General features: G+C 45.2%; 1 protein-coding gene across 1 annotated transcript in view; it reads right to left on the reverse strand.

Annotated features, from left to right (window-relative positions):
• NELFA (negative elongation factor complex member A) overlaps positions 1-17468 on the reverse strand; it is an 83865-nt gene that overhangs the window by 8500 nt on the left and 57897 nt on the right. Inside the window, exons 9-10 of the mRNA XM_030191108.1 lie at positions 13866-14131; positions 931-1030 (exon numbers count right to left, since the gene is read on the reverse strand). Coding sequence (XP_030046968.1) covers positions 931-1030; positions 13866-14131 — 366 coding nt within the window. The remainder of the gene's footprint in view (positions 1-930; positions 1031-13865; positions 14132-17468) is intronic.

Consider the following 17468-nt stretch of genomic DNA (forward strand, 5'->3'; position numbering starts at 1 on the left):
CCTAATATGTTTGTTCCACATGAACCTTATTCTACCATAACATCACTGTGTAACTGTTTATACCAGAATTGGTAAATGCCTTTACAGTACTATGTAAGCCACATTGAGCCTGCAAATAGGTGGGAAAATGTGGGATACAAATGCAACAAATAAAAAAAAACAAAGTACTTTTAGGGCCTAGAGTCAAATTATTTTATGATCTATACCAACATCTTATCGTTTTTCACAGAATAACCCTCTATGCTGGCTATAATTTTATATATAAGGTACAAATGGTGGTACTCATTATAGGGATTCCTTTTTCTTTTTTTAACTTTGAATTTTTATTGAAATAACATCTCAAACATAACAACGAGCCACTGGCTCCAGCAAATGGCAATGCAACAATTTAATTTTTATTTTAACATTATACTTATAACCCTTTTATCCCTCCTATTCCCCCACCCTTCCCCCCCTCTCCCCCCACTAACCCCTCAACAACCCAAACCCCCCCTAAACCCCCTTAATATCTGTTAGATGAATCCATTCAGGTGGGATTCCTTTTTCTTATAAAAAAGGAAAGAAACATTTTAACAGCTTTCATACTCTCCATCTGTACTTCGACCAAAATGCCAAAAGATTTTGCTTCAAGGATTATGACAGGTCAATACATGCCTCAGTGTATCAGGTGATTCTCTACTTTTACCTATAAAAGAGATCTAAGAAAAAAAATATATATGACACCCTTCTAAATTAGACAAACTGGACTGAGCTATTTTAGAGGGTCTCTTACTAAATATTAGCTCAAGTTATCTGCAGTAGGGCCCATAGGAATAAAATGGGACCTGATGTAGATAACTTGAGCTAACCTTTAGTAAAAGACCCCCTTAGAATCTTGCAACTGTTCAGTTACACCTGATGAAAAATGCAATCTTAGTGTTTTATTCATACCTCTGGATCCTGCCATGAAACCGAGTATAAGAGCCTTCTCTGGTCTGGTAACTTTGTTTGCAGTCTTGAACATTTCTTGTGCAGCATACATTTGCTCTCTCTGCAAGCAGCCCAGAAAACAAAGATATTAGTGGGAGAAAAGATTTTTGGAATCTCTGCTTTAAAAAAAAGTGTCAAACGCCTAGCCATCTGCCTGGGGCTACCCCGTGGCCACTTAGAGGGTCCATCCCAGCACAGCTCAAGTCCACCTGCACCTGCCACTTGTGCTCTACATTAGCACCCTCCTCCCACCAGCTGGGTTCCAACCACCTCTGGGCAAGTCTCCCGCTCTCAAGGTGCTCCCCAGTGATTTCTTGGTTACTGAAGCCACACTCCCAGTGGTCCCAGTTTCTAGTTTCTAGAAAGCACTCAAAGACCCAACACACAAACCACCAGGATTCTTAGTCAGTCCTGACAAGCAGAGGCAATCAACTAAAAATGTTTACTGTCATGAAAAACACTGAACAGTGAATCATAAAAACAGATGGAACAAAAACAGCACATAACAGGTAACTGAATATGGATCAATTATAAAACTATCTAAACATTTGTTCATTACCTGAATAGTGCCTGGGAAGTACAGGTTACAAAATATAACTGCTCACAGGGTCTCAATAGAGAGGTCTTTCTCTCTCTACTTCGAAGCTGGGACTGGAGAAAAATCCAGTATTTTCCTAGATTAATTTGAGCTCCTTGGCCAATCACAGCCCAGAGCAACAAGTTTTAAGGTTTAAACAATTTTTATTGATGATTCAACATTATTAACAAAACCAATAACGTAACCTTGGAAAAATACAACACATTTGGGTATACGCATCCATATCTTTTATCATCAATGATTTTATCATTTCCCCCCCCCCCCCCCTTTACAACCAGATCCCCATAGCCAGCACTGTTTTGCCACATGACTATCCACTATAACATTGATATCTCCCGAATACGCTGCTCATACATTTTGTGCTTGCCTTATCATAATCCCCGCTCTCCCCCCCCTCCCCCAATAACTACTGCGAATGCAAAGAAACTTTCATGAACTCTACACCTCATTAAGCATAAGCAATACATGCCACTAGACAGAAATAAACCAGTGTTCTGAGACCTATACATTTGAGGAGACTTTCCCCCTCTCCTTTCTGTAGATCATTGTCATCAAAACCTGGACTTTGGCCACCTCCGAGAAGTAGACAATACCCTATTGCATGAACTGCTGTGAACTGCACAGAATCAGTATCTTTATAATGCGAACATTCCACTTAACTATCCCATCAAAACATGCCCGCCCCACACAAAAATTAAACAGCTCCTACTACCCTCTACCACACCCTACCCGAACATACCAGACTTCTCTCCCTGCCCCCTACTCCCTTACCGATCCCACCTTCCGCCCCCCCCCCAAGAGAAAAAAAAAAAACACTACCTGCTCTTCTCCTTCTTTCCTTCCTTACATACCATTTAATACTAAACTTCGTGCCCTAGCCGATTGTATATTGTATATACCCCCGCCAGATTCTCATAAATCTCTCTCTTGCCTTTGGGGAGGGTCCCATCGCCCGACGCTCATGCAGCAAAAGATCATGGAGTTGATTTCTCCAATACCAAAAATCTGGAGGATCAACGCTAAGCCACCTATTCAAGATCAACTTTTTACCTAGGATACAGGCTTTACGTATAAAAAGCCGGGCACCCCTTCGTTGATAGCCAAATAATTCAAATTTGTCTAATAATATCCCTGAAGGGGACATGGGAATCCTAGCTTGCAATAGTCCCTCCAGATATTTAAAGATCTGCCTCCAATAGTTCTGCACTAGGAGACAGCCCCAGAGGTAATGAAAGAATGTCCCCTCTGTCTGTTGGCACTTAGAGCATAGGGGGTCTGGCACCCCCCCCCCCCCCCATCTTGAATACTTGGGCCTTGGACATATATGCTCTATACAAAATTCTATAATGGCATTCTCTGAGAGCTGCATTGATCGATATGGCCGGGACACGAGCCACCAACATTTTATAGTCTAGGTGGAATTGGGGTCTCTGCAAATCGTGTGCCCAGCGTGCCTCAATTGCACTCACGTCCTTTACTAATCCTTTCTCCCACAAAATCCGGTATATATTCCCGAAATTGAAAGCCTGTCCCCCGGGACTGTGTTGAAGAACTCTCTGAGCTTTCTCCCATGCCCACTATTCAGCTGTTCGATGTTGAGGGTCCGCACATAATGCTCCAATTGCCGATACGCAAATTCATGTCTGATATCGATCCCTACCCCCAATGCACCCAAACTCAGTAACCCTCCTCTTGTACCCAGAACATGTTCCAATCGTGTAATGCCCAATGAGGCCCAACTACGAAATACTGGGTTTTCTGAGCCGGGGGAAAATAATGGGTTACCCTGCAGTGGCATGAGGTCCGTATTCACCGCTGATAATCCCCAAGTTCTAGTTAGATCCTTCCAGGCCCCCCTCAGGGGTCCCAACAACAGACTATTCTTAAATGTCCCTGGTAACGCTTGCCTCGGACCCTGTAATAAAAAATATAAATGATATGGATGAAAATATTCCCTTTCTAACTGCCTGGGCGTATAGTCTTGCCTGTCCAACAACCAGTCTCCTAAGTGCCGCATAATACATGCTTGGTTATAGCGCTTAATATCCGGTACCCCTATACCCCCCTCCCTCCAAGATCCTAACATTAAGTCCATGGGGAGCTTAGGCTTCCTCCCCCCCCAGAGGAAAACTCGCAGGTGTTTATAGAATCGCCTCACGTCCCCCCCCCCTGGAGTCGCAGTGGCAACACCTGAAACGTGTAAAGCCATCTGGGGAATTCCACCATACGAAACAGTTGTATCTGCCCATGGAGCGTGAGCGGCAGCTCCGCCCATTTTCGCAACCTAACTCTCATGTTATCCAGCAAGCGAGTGAGATTTAGATGATAAAAATCTGAAGTCTGCATAGCTATCTGTACCCCCAAATACGTGATATGTTTTTGAGCCCATCTCAGCGGAAAATACTCCCCCCATTCACGTCTTACTTCATCTGAAGCCGTTAGAGCTAGGGATTTGGTTACATTGATTTTAAAGCCCGCGTAATCCCCGTACTCATGAAATAATTCTAACAGCGCCACCAGGGACTTCTTAGGATGCGTTAGATGAACTAGAATATCGTCTGCAAATGCAGAAACCTTGAACGTAGGCTTGCCCCAGCTCACTCCCATCACCTCAGGGTGGGACTCTATTGCTCGTATCAAGGGATCCAATGTAAGAATGAACAGTAGCGGGGATAAAGGGCACCCCTGTCTTGTGCCCCGCCTTATCGAGAATACCTCAGATCTCTCTCCATTAACCCAGATGTAAGCCTGCGGGTTCAAATAAAGGGCTTCCACTGCATCCCTGAAAAATCCCTCAATTCCCACCTTCTGTAAGACCGCAAACATGAAGCGCCATGCAACTCTGTCAAATGCCTTCTCTGCGTTAAAACTGATCAGCAGAGAAGGCACTTTCCGCTCCCCCACTTTCTCCAAGGAGGCTATAATCGCCCTCAAATTACTGACCACTGCCCGTCCTCTCACAAAACCTACTTGCGGTGATGCTATCAAGTCTGGAAGCACCCTCGCCAGCCTATTAGCCAAAATTTTTGCATATAATTTAATGTCACTATTTAGCAAGGAGATTGGCCGATAGGCCCCCATCTCCTCTGGGTTTTTCCCCGGTTTCAGTAACACTATCACTTTAGCTATATTGAAGGTGTCCAATGCGGGCTCTGAATTGGCCAGGGAGTTAAACAACTTCAAAAGGGGGGGAGTCACCAGCTCCTGTAACATTTTATAAAAAGCCACACCATATCCATCTGGGCCCGGTGCTTTGTGTATATCACTCTGCTGTAACGCCAGCATCAACTCACCCTCCACTATAGGTGTGTTGAGGAGTTTTGCCTGGGCCGAGGAAATCAACGGGGTCTCTACATTCTCTAAAAACATCATGCTATCCGTTATCAGGTCCCTCTGTTCCCCATACAACTCCTTGTAATACCTCTGAAACCCTGCCACTATATCCTGCGGAGATTTAAACATGTTACCTGCCTGGTCCTTTACCTGTAAAATTCTGCTCGGCCCTTTCTTCCCTCTAGCTAAGCGCCCTAGCAAGCTCCCTGCCTTGTTTCCGTACATGTACAACTGATGCTTATAATATTGTTGCGATTTTTGAACTCGTTCATGCAGCAGTTCATTTAATTCTCTCTGAGATGCCAAGTACGCTAACTTCTGCTCTTCCGTCGGATTTACCCCGAACTTTATACGCTGATTCCTCACCTCTCGTTCCAATCTTAAAATCTCTTGATCTCGTCTTTTCTTAATCCACGCCCTATAAGCAATGATCTCACCTCTGAGGACAGCCTTTGCTGTCTCCCAGTACAAACTGGCCTGTTCCACATGCATCCTGTTGTGGACCGCAAATTCTCTCCATTTCTCTCTCAGAAATGCCTGAAACTTCGTATCCCTGTAAAGCTCCAGCGGAAATTTCCATCCTCCTCCCTTACTTTCTCCCCCTGTTTGTTCCAAGATCACCCAAAGTAGAGAATGATCTGAAATCTCACATGGGCCTATCTCCGCCTCAACCACCTTTGAAAATAAAGTAACTGAGAGAAAAATATAATCAATACGGGACATGGTTGAGTGCGCTCTTGATAGATGAGTATAATCTCTGCATGTTGGGTGTAAAATTCTCCACACATCTACCAAGTTTAGTGTAGAGCACAAGAAAGGCAGGCCTCTTTCATAATAAGCCTGACTTTGTCCTCTCCCGCTACTTTTGTCTACCAATGGGTTATAAACTATGTTAAAATCCCCACCTAAAATTATATTACCCCCTTGGTATGGAGCCAACAATGCCAAAATCTCCCTATAAAATTTTTTGTCAAAAGTATTCGGTGCATAGACATTGCACAGTACATATGTAAAAACCCCCAATTCCACCTCCACTAATACATATCTGTCTTCTGCACTCCTCTTTACCCCTTTGATGGGAAGATGCAGCCCCTTACGGAAAAGTATTAATACCCCTGCCTTTTTATTGCAAGCCGGGGAGCCTATCGCTCCTCCCACCCATCCTTGTTGGAATTTGGCATGCTCTGCGGCTGACAGATGCGTCTCCTGCAAAAATACTATATCTGCTGCATGGCGGTTCAAAGCTTGTAAAAGTTTTTTCCGCTTTATGGGCGACGAAACTCCCCCCACATTCCAGGAAACAAACTTAAAATGACCTAGTCCCCTCTCTTATCTTATTGTATAGCCAGCCTCTACTTTTACAGCCTTGGGAACACCCCCCCCAGCCCTTGGGTGCCCTCCCCCATCTCCACCACTGCTGCTGGACAACGATCCCTAAGGAAAGAGAGAAGAGCAGAAACCAATAAAAACCACAACAACAAACAAAACCCCTCTTCCTCCCCCCCATGTCATCTCCCTCCCCTTTCCTCTCCTTGCCCAAACCCTCCCCTTACCCCCCCCCCCAAGAAACAGATCTGCGTCCTGTCTAGAGAACTTGTCACGTTTCCGCCCCGCCCCCTCCTTTACAGCACAACTATAATCTTGAAACATTAGCAAACCTCATCCCCCAAGTATCACAGTTAACCATGCTTTTAAAACGACCGTTCCTATACTTCTATAATTTTATCCTCACACGTTTGCACTTATATTCCTAACATTAACAAAACAAGTCCCCCCCCCTCACAATCAATCAGTAACCCCCATATCTCTCACTTTAAAACAGGGAGAAAGACATATGCACTCTCTTTTAGTGTCCGTAGAATGATTCCTTGCAGACTCTGAGCTTCCCTCTCAGTTCCTTCTAGGTAGCTTTCTTTCTGCTGGCTCTCACCACGATCAGCGCTCCTGTTCTTTTGCTGCGACTTCCACGCCGCCATCTAACTGTTTGGCAAATTTTAGGGCTTCGGTCGGTGAGCTGAAAAATCGAAGCTTGCCATCCTGCTGCACTCGCAGCCGGGCTGGATACAGTAAGGCAAATCTAACTTTCTTCTTAAACAGCTCTGAGCACGCTTCTCCATATTGCTTCCGTTGTAATGCCACAGCCGCAGAGAAATCTTGAAAGCATAAAATGATGTGCTGTTCATATGCAACTTTCCCGGTCTGCCTCCAGGCTCTCAGAATCTCTTGTTTATGGGAGTAATTAAGGATTTTACATATTACTACCCTGGGACGTCCTGCTGCTTGCCTTAGCTGGCCCAAACGATGTGCTCTCTCTATTTTTAAGGTCTTTTCCAGAGCCTGCAAATTCAGTGCTTTGGGCAGCCAGGATTCCAGGAACTCCCTTAAATCAACCTCTCGTAGGGACTCAGGAAATCCAACCAACTGGAGGTTATTCCTTCTCACCCGGTTCTCAAGATCTTCTAGCTTCTGCTCTACTTGCTCAAACTTTTTCCGCCATTCCTCATGCTGGCTGGCCTGCTGCGTGCAACGATCTTCTATATCAGACAGTCTTTGCTGATATCCTGCCATATCTGTGCTCAGCCCCTCTATTTTACCATCTACCGCATCCAACTTTTCAGCAATCTTTTGCAGTTTTAAGTCCACAGAGGTCTCCAGCAGCTGCGAGACCTCAGCTGCAATTTCAGCCGCCCAAACGGAGCTTACAGTTTCTCCCGAGGGGCCAGGGTCCACCATCTTACCGTCCCCAGCTCGCCCTCGTGCTCCGTCTTTTCTCTGTGTTTTGGAGGTCATCACAGGTGCACCAAATTAGTTCCTTTAGGACTTTTCAACGTGCCCAACTTATTTGTTCTGTTCGTGGGTTTCCAAATCGCCTCTCGTGCTGTCCAAGGGTAGATTTTATCTTAGGGGCCTCGGAGCTCTGCCCTGCGGCGTCCTACCCTCTGGCTAGCATCACGTGACGTCCAGAGCAACAAGTTTTAAAAATAGCTGATCACATCACTGCAGATTACCTCTTATCTGTGTTAAATAAAGAGGGAACAGCCATTTCTCTGTAACAGCTTTAAATCTAAACACGCAACACCTGCTGGCCAAACTAGAGTAATACTCTTCAAGAAATAAGGCAGTTTTACAGGCTTAAAAACCCACTGTTTTGACACAGGCCACAGTCATGAAAGTGGACAGAAAATAAGCCAGCTCTACACCTTATCATCATCTGTATTTCAGCAATGCTAGGTTCTCTCCCTCACCAATTTATACCATACAAATATAACCTACTAGTGTTGTGGACCCTCTGAATTGCATATCCAGAGGAGATGGCTGTCTCTGGGCACAGTGCAGAGGAGTGGCCTAGTGGTTAGGGTGGTGGAATTTGGTCCTGGGGAACTGAGGAACTGAGTTCGATTCCCACTTCAGGCACAGACAGCTCCTTGTGACTCTGGGCAAGTCACTTAACCCTCTATTGCCCCATGTAAGCCGCATTGAGCCTGCCATGAGTGGGAAAGCGCGGGGTACAAATGTAACAAAAATAAAATTATATGCTCTATTCTAGGGAGTGAGGAAGACAGCCAGTGTAACAACTGCTACCAAAAGGTATACCTTGGAGGCAGCACCCTTCCAGCTTATAGGCCAATGAGTGTTCACAAAACCACCCAGACAAGACATCTTGAAAACAGGTATCAAATATGGAAGGTTAAAAATAAATAAATAAAAAAGCAACCTACCTATAGTCACCCTAAAAAACAAAACAAAAAAAACCTCACAAACTATTCCATTGTACATTATGCATTGTTTCAAAGTCATGCTGAAAGGGAAGCTGAAACATTAAAACACAGGGTTCAATATTCAGCCGTTGGCAGTGAGTGTTTTTGCTCACCACTGATGGCATTATTCCTGGATATTCAAAGCCAGGATCTGTGCGAAGTATTCCAGATTGCCTGAAGCTCCAGGAGGTTGATCTGAAGATTTGTTTTCTTGACGGACCAAGCACCTTGAGCGTGAAGCCCATCTACATGAGCTCCCCATCCCAGGAGAGATGCACCCGTCATCAGCACTTTTTGTGGCTGAGGAATTTGGAATGGAAGTCCCAGAGTCAAATTGGATCGAATTGTCCACCACTGAAGAAGAGCGTACAAGCTCTGGGGACACTTGGATGACATCTTGTTGACTTCCCATGGCTTGATACCACTGAGAAGCCAGGGTCCATTGAGCTGATCTCATGTGAAGACGCGTCATGGGTGTAACATACACTGTGGAACCCATGAGGCCCATTAATCTTAACATCTGCCAAGCTGTGACCTGTTGAGAGGCACGAACCTTGGATACCAGCGAGACAAAATTGTCCACTCTTGTCTCTGGGAGGTAGGCTCGAAACCTCTGTGTTGAGAAGGGCTCCTATGAACTCCAGTCGATAGACAGGATGAAGATGGGATTTGGGGTTGTCTAAAACAAACCCTAGTAGCTCGAGCACCCAAATAGTCATCCGTATGGACTCCCGAGCACAGTCCTCTGAGGTGCTCTTCACCAGCCAATTGTCAAGATATGGGAAGACATGGACTCCCAGTCTGCATAGCGATGCTGCAACTACCACTAGACATTTGATGAAGACCCTGGGAGCTGACTCGAGGCCAAAAGGCAACACGCAGTACTGGTAGAGATGTACTTCCAGCCAAAACTGAAGATACTTCCGGTGGGCTGGAAGTATTGGGATACGAGTATATGCATCCTTATAGAGCATAGCCCAGTGGTTCCCAAATCTGGTCCTGGAGGCAACCCACCCAGTCAGGTTTTCAGGCTATCCACAATGAACATTCATGAGAGAGATTTGCATGCACTGCCTCCATTGCGTACATATTTCTCTCATGAATATTCATTGTGGATACCCTGAAACCTGAGTGGCTGGGGTGCCTCCAGGACCAGGTTTGGGAAACACTGCCATAGCCAATCGTTTTTCTGAATCACTGGGAGAAGAGTGCCTAGAGAAACCATCTGGAATCTTTCTCGGACTAGAAATTTGTTCAAGGCCCTTAGGTCTAGGATGGGACGCATCCCCCCACCCCCGTCTTCTGCACAAGGAAGTACCTGGAATAGAATCCCTGTCCTTCCCTTGACGGAACGGGTTTGACTACATAGGCCTTTAGAAGGGCAGAGAGTTCTTTGCAAGTACTTGCCTGAGCTCAATGAATGAGCTATCAGTGGGCAATTTGGAGGTTTAAGATGCCAATTGAGGGTTTATCCGAGACAAACTATTTGAAGAACCCACCAGCTGGAGGTTATAAGAAGCCACCTTTGGTGAAAAATATTAGGTCCCCCCCTCCCCTCGAGATGGACACTTTTACTGCGGCTATGCTCTGCTGGAGCAGTCAAAAACTCACCCCTTGCTTTGACTGGGGAGCAGCAGCAGGAGCCTTAGGCACACGCTGTTATGTGAATGAGCATGCTGGGGCTGAGCCTGAGTAGGCTGGTGAGCCGAAGAAGTGTACTTACTCCTAGAATAGTAGTACGGAGCGCTCCTTGACTTGCCAAAACCCCTCCTAGCTGAGATGGTGGATGCAGAAGGTATCCGGCGGGAGAAAGAAGACATTGTATCAGTAGGTTTCTTGATTCGGTCAGCGACCTCCTCAACCTTCTCTACAAAAAGGTTATCCACCCCCAGCAAGCAGCATCCGCCAACCATGGCTGAACAGAGTGTTCCAAGTCAGTAACATTCAGCCATGAGAGTCTGTACCTTGCTACACTTTGAGCAGAGATCCTGGATGCCACATTAAAAGTGTTGTAAGTGCCCCTGGCCAAGAACTTTCAACACACTTTCTGCTGCTTGACCAACTGGCGAAAAGGCTCGGCCTGCTCCGGAGGGAGCACATCCGCCAACTGTCGCACCAAGTTTCGCAAGTAGACGCTCGTGAAGGGTGTTTCTCGGGTATTGGTGATTCTGATGTACCAGCACTCCTGCACCATGCATCGAGGATTGGTGCTTATGCTTCTTGGGCTTTCCCCGATGCATAACAAACTGGTTCCTCAGTGCCAATGAGGACATCATTGAACCCACATGCTGCCTTGGTGTCAAATCCAATGCTAAGAGGTCCCAGGGCTTGCTATCTGCAACTATGTCGATAGGTGGAGACCTCCTCAATGTCGGTGCACTCCCAGTGGATGCAGAAGTCTTAGCAGCCATGAAGGTCAATGCTTCCAGTGCTGATGTCGCTATATCGGCCTTCGAGGTGCTCCTGCCTGCTGAGTTCTCAACTGCATTTTTAAACAGAGAGAACAGGAGTTATGCGCAAGGTCAGGTCCAAGACACCTGATGCACCAAGAGTGCGGACCCATGACAGAAATCACCCGACTACATTAGGCGCACCTTTTGAAACCACTGGGGGTCTTCTGAGACATTGAAAAAAGAATCTCAGCTAAATTAAACTTCTCAATCTCAAGCTAACAAAAAGGAGAAGAATTCAAACTGAAGTCAGGGTTACGGCCTAACCAGCCCAGCCACTCGTGAAAAAAAGGAAACAAATGTGCCACAAACACTTGAAAATAAAAGAGAGGAAAAATATATTAAAATGAAGAAAAAAAAAAGAAAGAGCAAAAGCCACATGAGAAGGCATGCGCATAAAAGTACTATGCACACTGTAGTAGAACGCAAAATGCATCCTCCCTGCTCAGCAGAAAAACGAAGACTGAGGTACCCATGCTTGTGCATCAGGCAGGAAGGCACAAGTGCATGTGCAGTGGGATGTTGCTAGAAGCTTCTTCATTACTTGCTAGTCGGAATCCGCGTCAGGCTCCGTCGGATGACGTCACCCGGCTATGAGAATATGAAGACCTGCTTGTCCTCGAGAAAACCAATTACTTCATCTATATGGGTAGAACTTTGATAGATTTAGAGAAATACCCCCCCCTCCCAAAAAAAAAACCCTTCAGTTTTCAGTTAAAAAGAGGTTACCTTACTTCCTTAGAATACAGAACATTTTTTAATCATCTGTATTCTACCAAGGACAATGTGGAAGACTTGAGGAGTCTCCAGTTTTACAAAGCTACAGTTAGATCACTGGTCCAGCACATGATGCTTTTACAACACTTAATCCTATTATTTTTGGCCAATGGGTTGGGAATGGACAATCTGACTGAGAATGTTATATAGTTAATTCAGTAATGGATGAAACTGATAAAATTTTGAGAAAATGAATAGCAGTATGGAATACTTCAGAACTGATAATTGAAAAGGGAATGCAACTGAAGAGGTGATAGAAATTATGTTAAAGATGGGACTAGGAAGCTGGGATGGTGGAGCATTTGGTTTAAATATTTACATGGTTTACAAAAAGATAATTAAGTAGGCTGAAAGTTGTTCAAAACAACTTTTTCGATAGCCTTTGAGTGGACTTCTAGCTTACACTTTTATATAGTGATGTAATGATTTGCCTTCATTGGCTCCCTGTGGGAAAATGTCAGTTTAAGTTATACTTTCTTGTTTCAGAGCTATCCAGCTTAGAATATTTAGGGGTAGTTTTGATTCATAAGTACATCTGTGGTCACCTCAAGAACTTTTACTATTCTTCCCACAACCAGTCTTTTCTGGAGGCAGCTTCCCAGCTTCAGAAGGTACTGCTCAGAGATTCACAACAAGAATTTGGTTTGTCTGCCTTTTTTTAAGGGTATTAAATTGTGACTTTTTTTCAAATGCATATGGTGCCGGCTAATATAGTTTATGTTGGGGTTCACAGCTTTTATTGTATTTATGAATGGGGTCTGGGCTCAAAGGTTAAAGATTTTGCTTGATCCTGACCTGTATGGGAAAATGGCTTACTTTGTATTTTTGTTTGTAGATCACTTTGGAGTTAACTGAAAAAACCATTGTCACCACCGTACTGAATCTCCTTTTTCTTACAAATATGAACAATTCTTAAGCTTCTGCACTACTCCACAGTATGCACCATCTCTTCAGAGCTTCCTTGCTTGCCTTTGACCCTTGCAACTGTCCATTTTTGATATAAGATAAAACTGAAATGTGACATTTAGTGTTCTATTGATGTTTTCCAGGTTTATGAAGTCATAGCTTTCTCCTCACTAGTAATTATTCTTTCTACATGCAAGGATCTCCAATATATTGCTACTTAAACGAGCAATGATTTTGTTATGTGTTCCCAAAGCTGTGAGTCAGAAGGTCCCAGTTCTTCCTATATAAGCGAAAGAAAATTACCACAGATACATGTATATAGGTTGAAAAATGTAGAAATTATTTGAAAATTAGAAATCACAGAGGTGACCTATATTCAAACAACATTTCCCCCTCCCTTCCTTCCCACCCACCCACCCCAGGTCCAGAATCTCCCCTTCCTTCTCCCTTTCCCCTCTGGAGTTCGCTTCTCATCTCCCACTCCTTCCCCCAGTCCTGTGGCCAGAATAGTCTCCCCCTTCCCTTCCCTGTGGGATCACTGTCACCCTCTCTCTTCCCACACCACTAAAAAAGTGCCCTGCACCAGCATGAGGTCTTCCAATAGAGGCCCACACTGCTGCTGTATCTCACCCTTCCCCCAATGGGAAATGCTTCACGAGATATGGTCATGCTCGAACGTCAGCCTCTATTGGAAGGCCCTGAACTGGTGTAGAGCACTAATGGAGTGATGCAGAAAAAAGCAGGGTGACAGCAGCTGCATGGGGAAGGGATGGAGAAGATGACATTGGACCCAGGGAGGATAGCGACCTATATGCAAGTCCTTGCATTTTCTTGCTACTTAAAGTTCAAAATCAGAATATAATTTATACCTATATGTGAGCATTTACAGTATAAGCTAATGAGTCTTAGTCCATTCTATATACCTGCCCAAGTTTCCCTGGAGTTAATTCACCAACTGTATTTAGTAAACAAATTCAGTTTCTATTATCACCAGACCACTACTGCCTAAGCCTTACATTACAAACTCCCAAGTCTTGTGCAAAAATGACTAGGAAAGTGTTTACTTTCACTTACTGTGAGCGAGAGACTTTTCTTTGGTTGCTGTTGAGTTTGCGTTTGTGGGGTTATCTGTGGTGCTTGTGCTGCAGGGGCAATGGCAGTCGGGGTGGTAGGTGTTAAGGGTGATGTAGGTGCTGTGGCTGCTGCGGCAGGGGGAGCCGGATTGGAACTACTATTGTACATTGGTGTCCTTTGTTTGAACTGGGTCGGAAGAGTAGTGGTTGGCGTTGTGGGCTCTTCTGGTTGCCTGTTAGCTTGCAAGGCTTCTCGCATCGATCCAGCTGCACAGGTAATGGTAGTAAGGATCATAACCCATACACTAAGTTTACACATGCATAAAAATTCAACAAAGCATACAGCAAATATGCATTATATATCGATATATGTTAAACAGATGTGTGAATGCCCTTTTAAGAAAATTTCTCTCAAATTTTCGAAGTAAAAATGTCAGACTTTACATGTTTCATCTGTTCCATGTAACTTGGCAGAAACTCTATTTGAGGGACAACATAATGGGAACAGAATATGTTTAATTGTATCAAATTAAATATTTCATAAGGTATTTGACTCAAAAATCAAATTGGAAAGCAGATGGTTAAAAAGCAGAATAAAAAAAATCCCATCCAATCTGAAAACCAAACATCAATGAATAAGCTGACATGAACAACAGTATTGTGAGAAGTCTGCATTGTACTACAGCAAACCAAATGGCTACTAATCCTAGCAAGATGTGTGACCTTAATTCATTTGGAGTAGAAACATATGTAACACTTGAAAGATTTTCTAGCATTAATCATTTTTTTTTTAAGACAGGAGGCAATAAAATCAGTGTTTATACATACATAGAAGTGCACAAACACTACCTTAAGAATTAAGGCTGAAATGAGCACTTGTATCACATTCACTTTCTATTTAAAAAAAAGTTTTCCCCCTATCCCTCATTAGGACTTTTCAAATATTTCAATACTCCTGGGGCTCAATATCCTACATGAGCACCCTAGGCAATCTACCATAAAAAGTACCAGCTTTGCTTAAATTTAATGACACAAATAGTTACTGCAAGCTCTGAAAGATCTCATGTAATTCAGTTCTAGACTGACACTCTTTCTAAAATATAGCAGTTATGATAGTGAGAGCGAAGATACTTACCTGTAGCAGGTATTCTCCAAGGACAGCAGGCTGATTGTTCTCACATGTGGGTCATCGTCCGCGGTGGCCCAGGAATTGGTAAACAAATTTTGCAAGCAAAATAAAAAAAAAGTCTTTCAGGAAAGTTCCGTCGCGCAGGCAGCGTGAACCGCGCATGCGCGAACGACTTCCCACCTGCCGCGTGAGCGTGCCTCTTTAGTTTAATCAAAAAGCATATAAACAAGAAACAACAACAACAACTCCAAAGGGGAGGAGGGCGGGTTTGTGAGAACAATCAGCCTGCTGTCCTCAGAGAATACCTGCTACAGGTAAGTATCTTTGCTTTCTCCGAGGACAAGCAGGCTGCTTGTTCTCACATGTGGCGTATCCCTAGCAACCAAGCTCACTCAATACAATGAACATTGGTCAGTTGGGCCTCACAATGGCGAGCACAGAACAAAGACTGACCTGAAACCAAAATCAACTAACTGAGAGTGCAGCCTGGAACAGAACAAAAATGGGTCTAGGGGGGTGGAGTTGGATTCTAAACCCCAAACAGATTCTGCAGATTCCTGCCCAAACCGACTGTCGCATTGGGTATCCTGCTGAAGGCAGTAGTGAGATGTGAATGTGTGGACTGATGACCACATTGCAGTCTTGCAAATCTCTTCAATGGAGGCCGACTTTAAGTGGGCCACTGACGCAGCCATGGCATTATGAGCCTTGACATGGCCCTCTAGAGTCAGCCCAGCTTGGGCATAAGTGAAGGAAATGCAATCCGCTAGCCAACTGGAGATTGTGCGTTTTCAGATGATGACTCCCCTCCTGTTGGGATCGAAAGAAACAAACAACTGGGCAGACTGTCTGAAGGGCTGTGTCCGCTCCACGTAAAAGGCCAATGCTCTCTTCCAGTCCAAGGTATGTAAACTGCTTTCGCCAGGGCGGGTATGAGGACGGGGAAAGAATGCTGGCAGGACAATTGAAAGTGCTGTGTTCGCAGCCAAAATCGAAGATACCTCCTGTGAGCTGGAAGTATCGAGATGTGTATGTAAGCATCCTTTAAGTCCAGACAGCATAGCCAATCGTGCTCTTGAATCATGGGAAGAAGGGTGCCTAGGGAAACCATCCTGAACTTTTCTCGAACCAGGTATTTGTTCAGGCCTCTTAGGTCTAGGATGGGACGCATTCCCCAACCCCCCCCCCCCCCATTTTCTTTTACACAAGAAAGTACCTGGAATATAATCCCAGCCCTTCTTCCCCTGGTGGAACGGGTTTGACCGCACTAGCCTTTAGAAGGGCGGAGAGTTCCTCTGCAACTACCTGCCTGTGCTTGGAGCTGTAAGAATGAGCTCTTGGTGGGCAATTTGGAGGTTTGGATTCCAGATTCAGTGTGTATCCTAACCGGAGTATTTGAAGAACCCACCGGTCGGAGGTTATAAGAGGCCACCTTTGGTGAAAAAACATCAACCCCCCCCCCCCCCCCCCCCCCCCCCCCCCCCCCCCCCCGGCAAGTCGTCCGGTACGGACAATTTTACAGCGGCTATGCTGATCTGGAGCCAGTCAAAAGCCCGTCCCTTGCTTTTGCTGGGGAGCAGAATAGGCCTTAGACACACGCTGTTGACGAGAATGAGCGCGCTAGGGCTGAGCCTGGGCAGGTTGCCAAGAAGCAGGAGTGTACCTACGCCTAAAGTAGGAATAGGGAACAGTTCCCTTCCCTCCAAAAAACCTTCTAGATGAGGAGGCAGTAGCAGAAAGCGGTGGGAGAGAGAATCCATAGCATCATTATGCTTCTTAATCTGATTAACAAGATCCTCTACTTTCTCTCAAAAAAGATTGTCCCCCCGGCAAGGAACATCTGCCATCCGCTGCTGGACAGAATGATCCAGGTCAGACACACAGCCATGAGAGTCTGCACATCACTATACCTTGAGCAGTGATCCTGGATGTCATGTCAAAAGTGTGAAAAGTACCCCTGGCCAGGAACTTGCGACACACCTTCTGCTGCCTGACCACCTGACGAAAAGGCTCGGCCAGCTCCGTAAGGAGTGTCTCAACCAAACTGGACAGTTGACTTATCAAGTCCCGCAAGGGTACGCTCATGAAGAGCTGATATGACTGGATCTTGGCAGCGAGCGTAGCGGCCTGATACATCTTTCTCCTAAAAGAGTCAAGAGACCTAGCTTCTCTGCCTGGGGGCGCCGAAGCATATAGTCTCTAGTACTCCTAGCTCTCGAGAGCGGAATCCACCACCATGGAACTGTGGGGTAATTGGGACCTCATCAATCCAGGTTCTGGGACTCAGCTTTCTTGGGAACCACAGGGCCAGACAGAAGGGCGGACCAGTTTCGCATAAGGACTTTCTTCAGTACCTTAGGCAGAGGGATTGTCACAGCCTCTTTAGGTGGAGAAGAATAATCCAGGACCTCAAGCATGTCAGTCCTGGGCTCATCCTCAACCTCCACAGGGAAGGGAATAGCCGTAGCCATTTCC

Source organism: Microcaecilia unicolor, chromosome 2 (genome assembly GCF_901765095.1).
Source record: "Microcaecilia unicolor chromosome 2, aMicUni1.1, whole genome shotgun sequence".
Taxonomy (NCBI): Eukaryota; Metazoa; Chordata; class Amphibia; order Gymnophiona; family Siphonopidae; genus Microcaecilia; species Microcaecilia unicolor.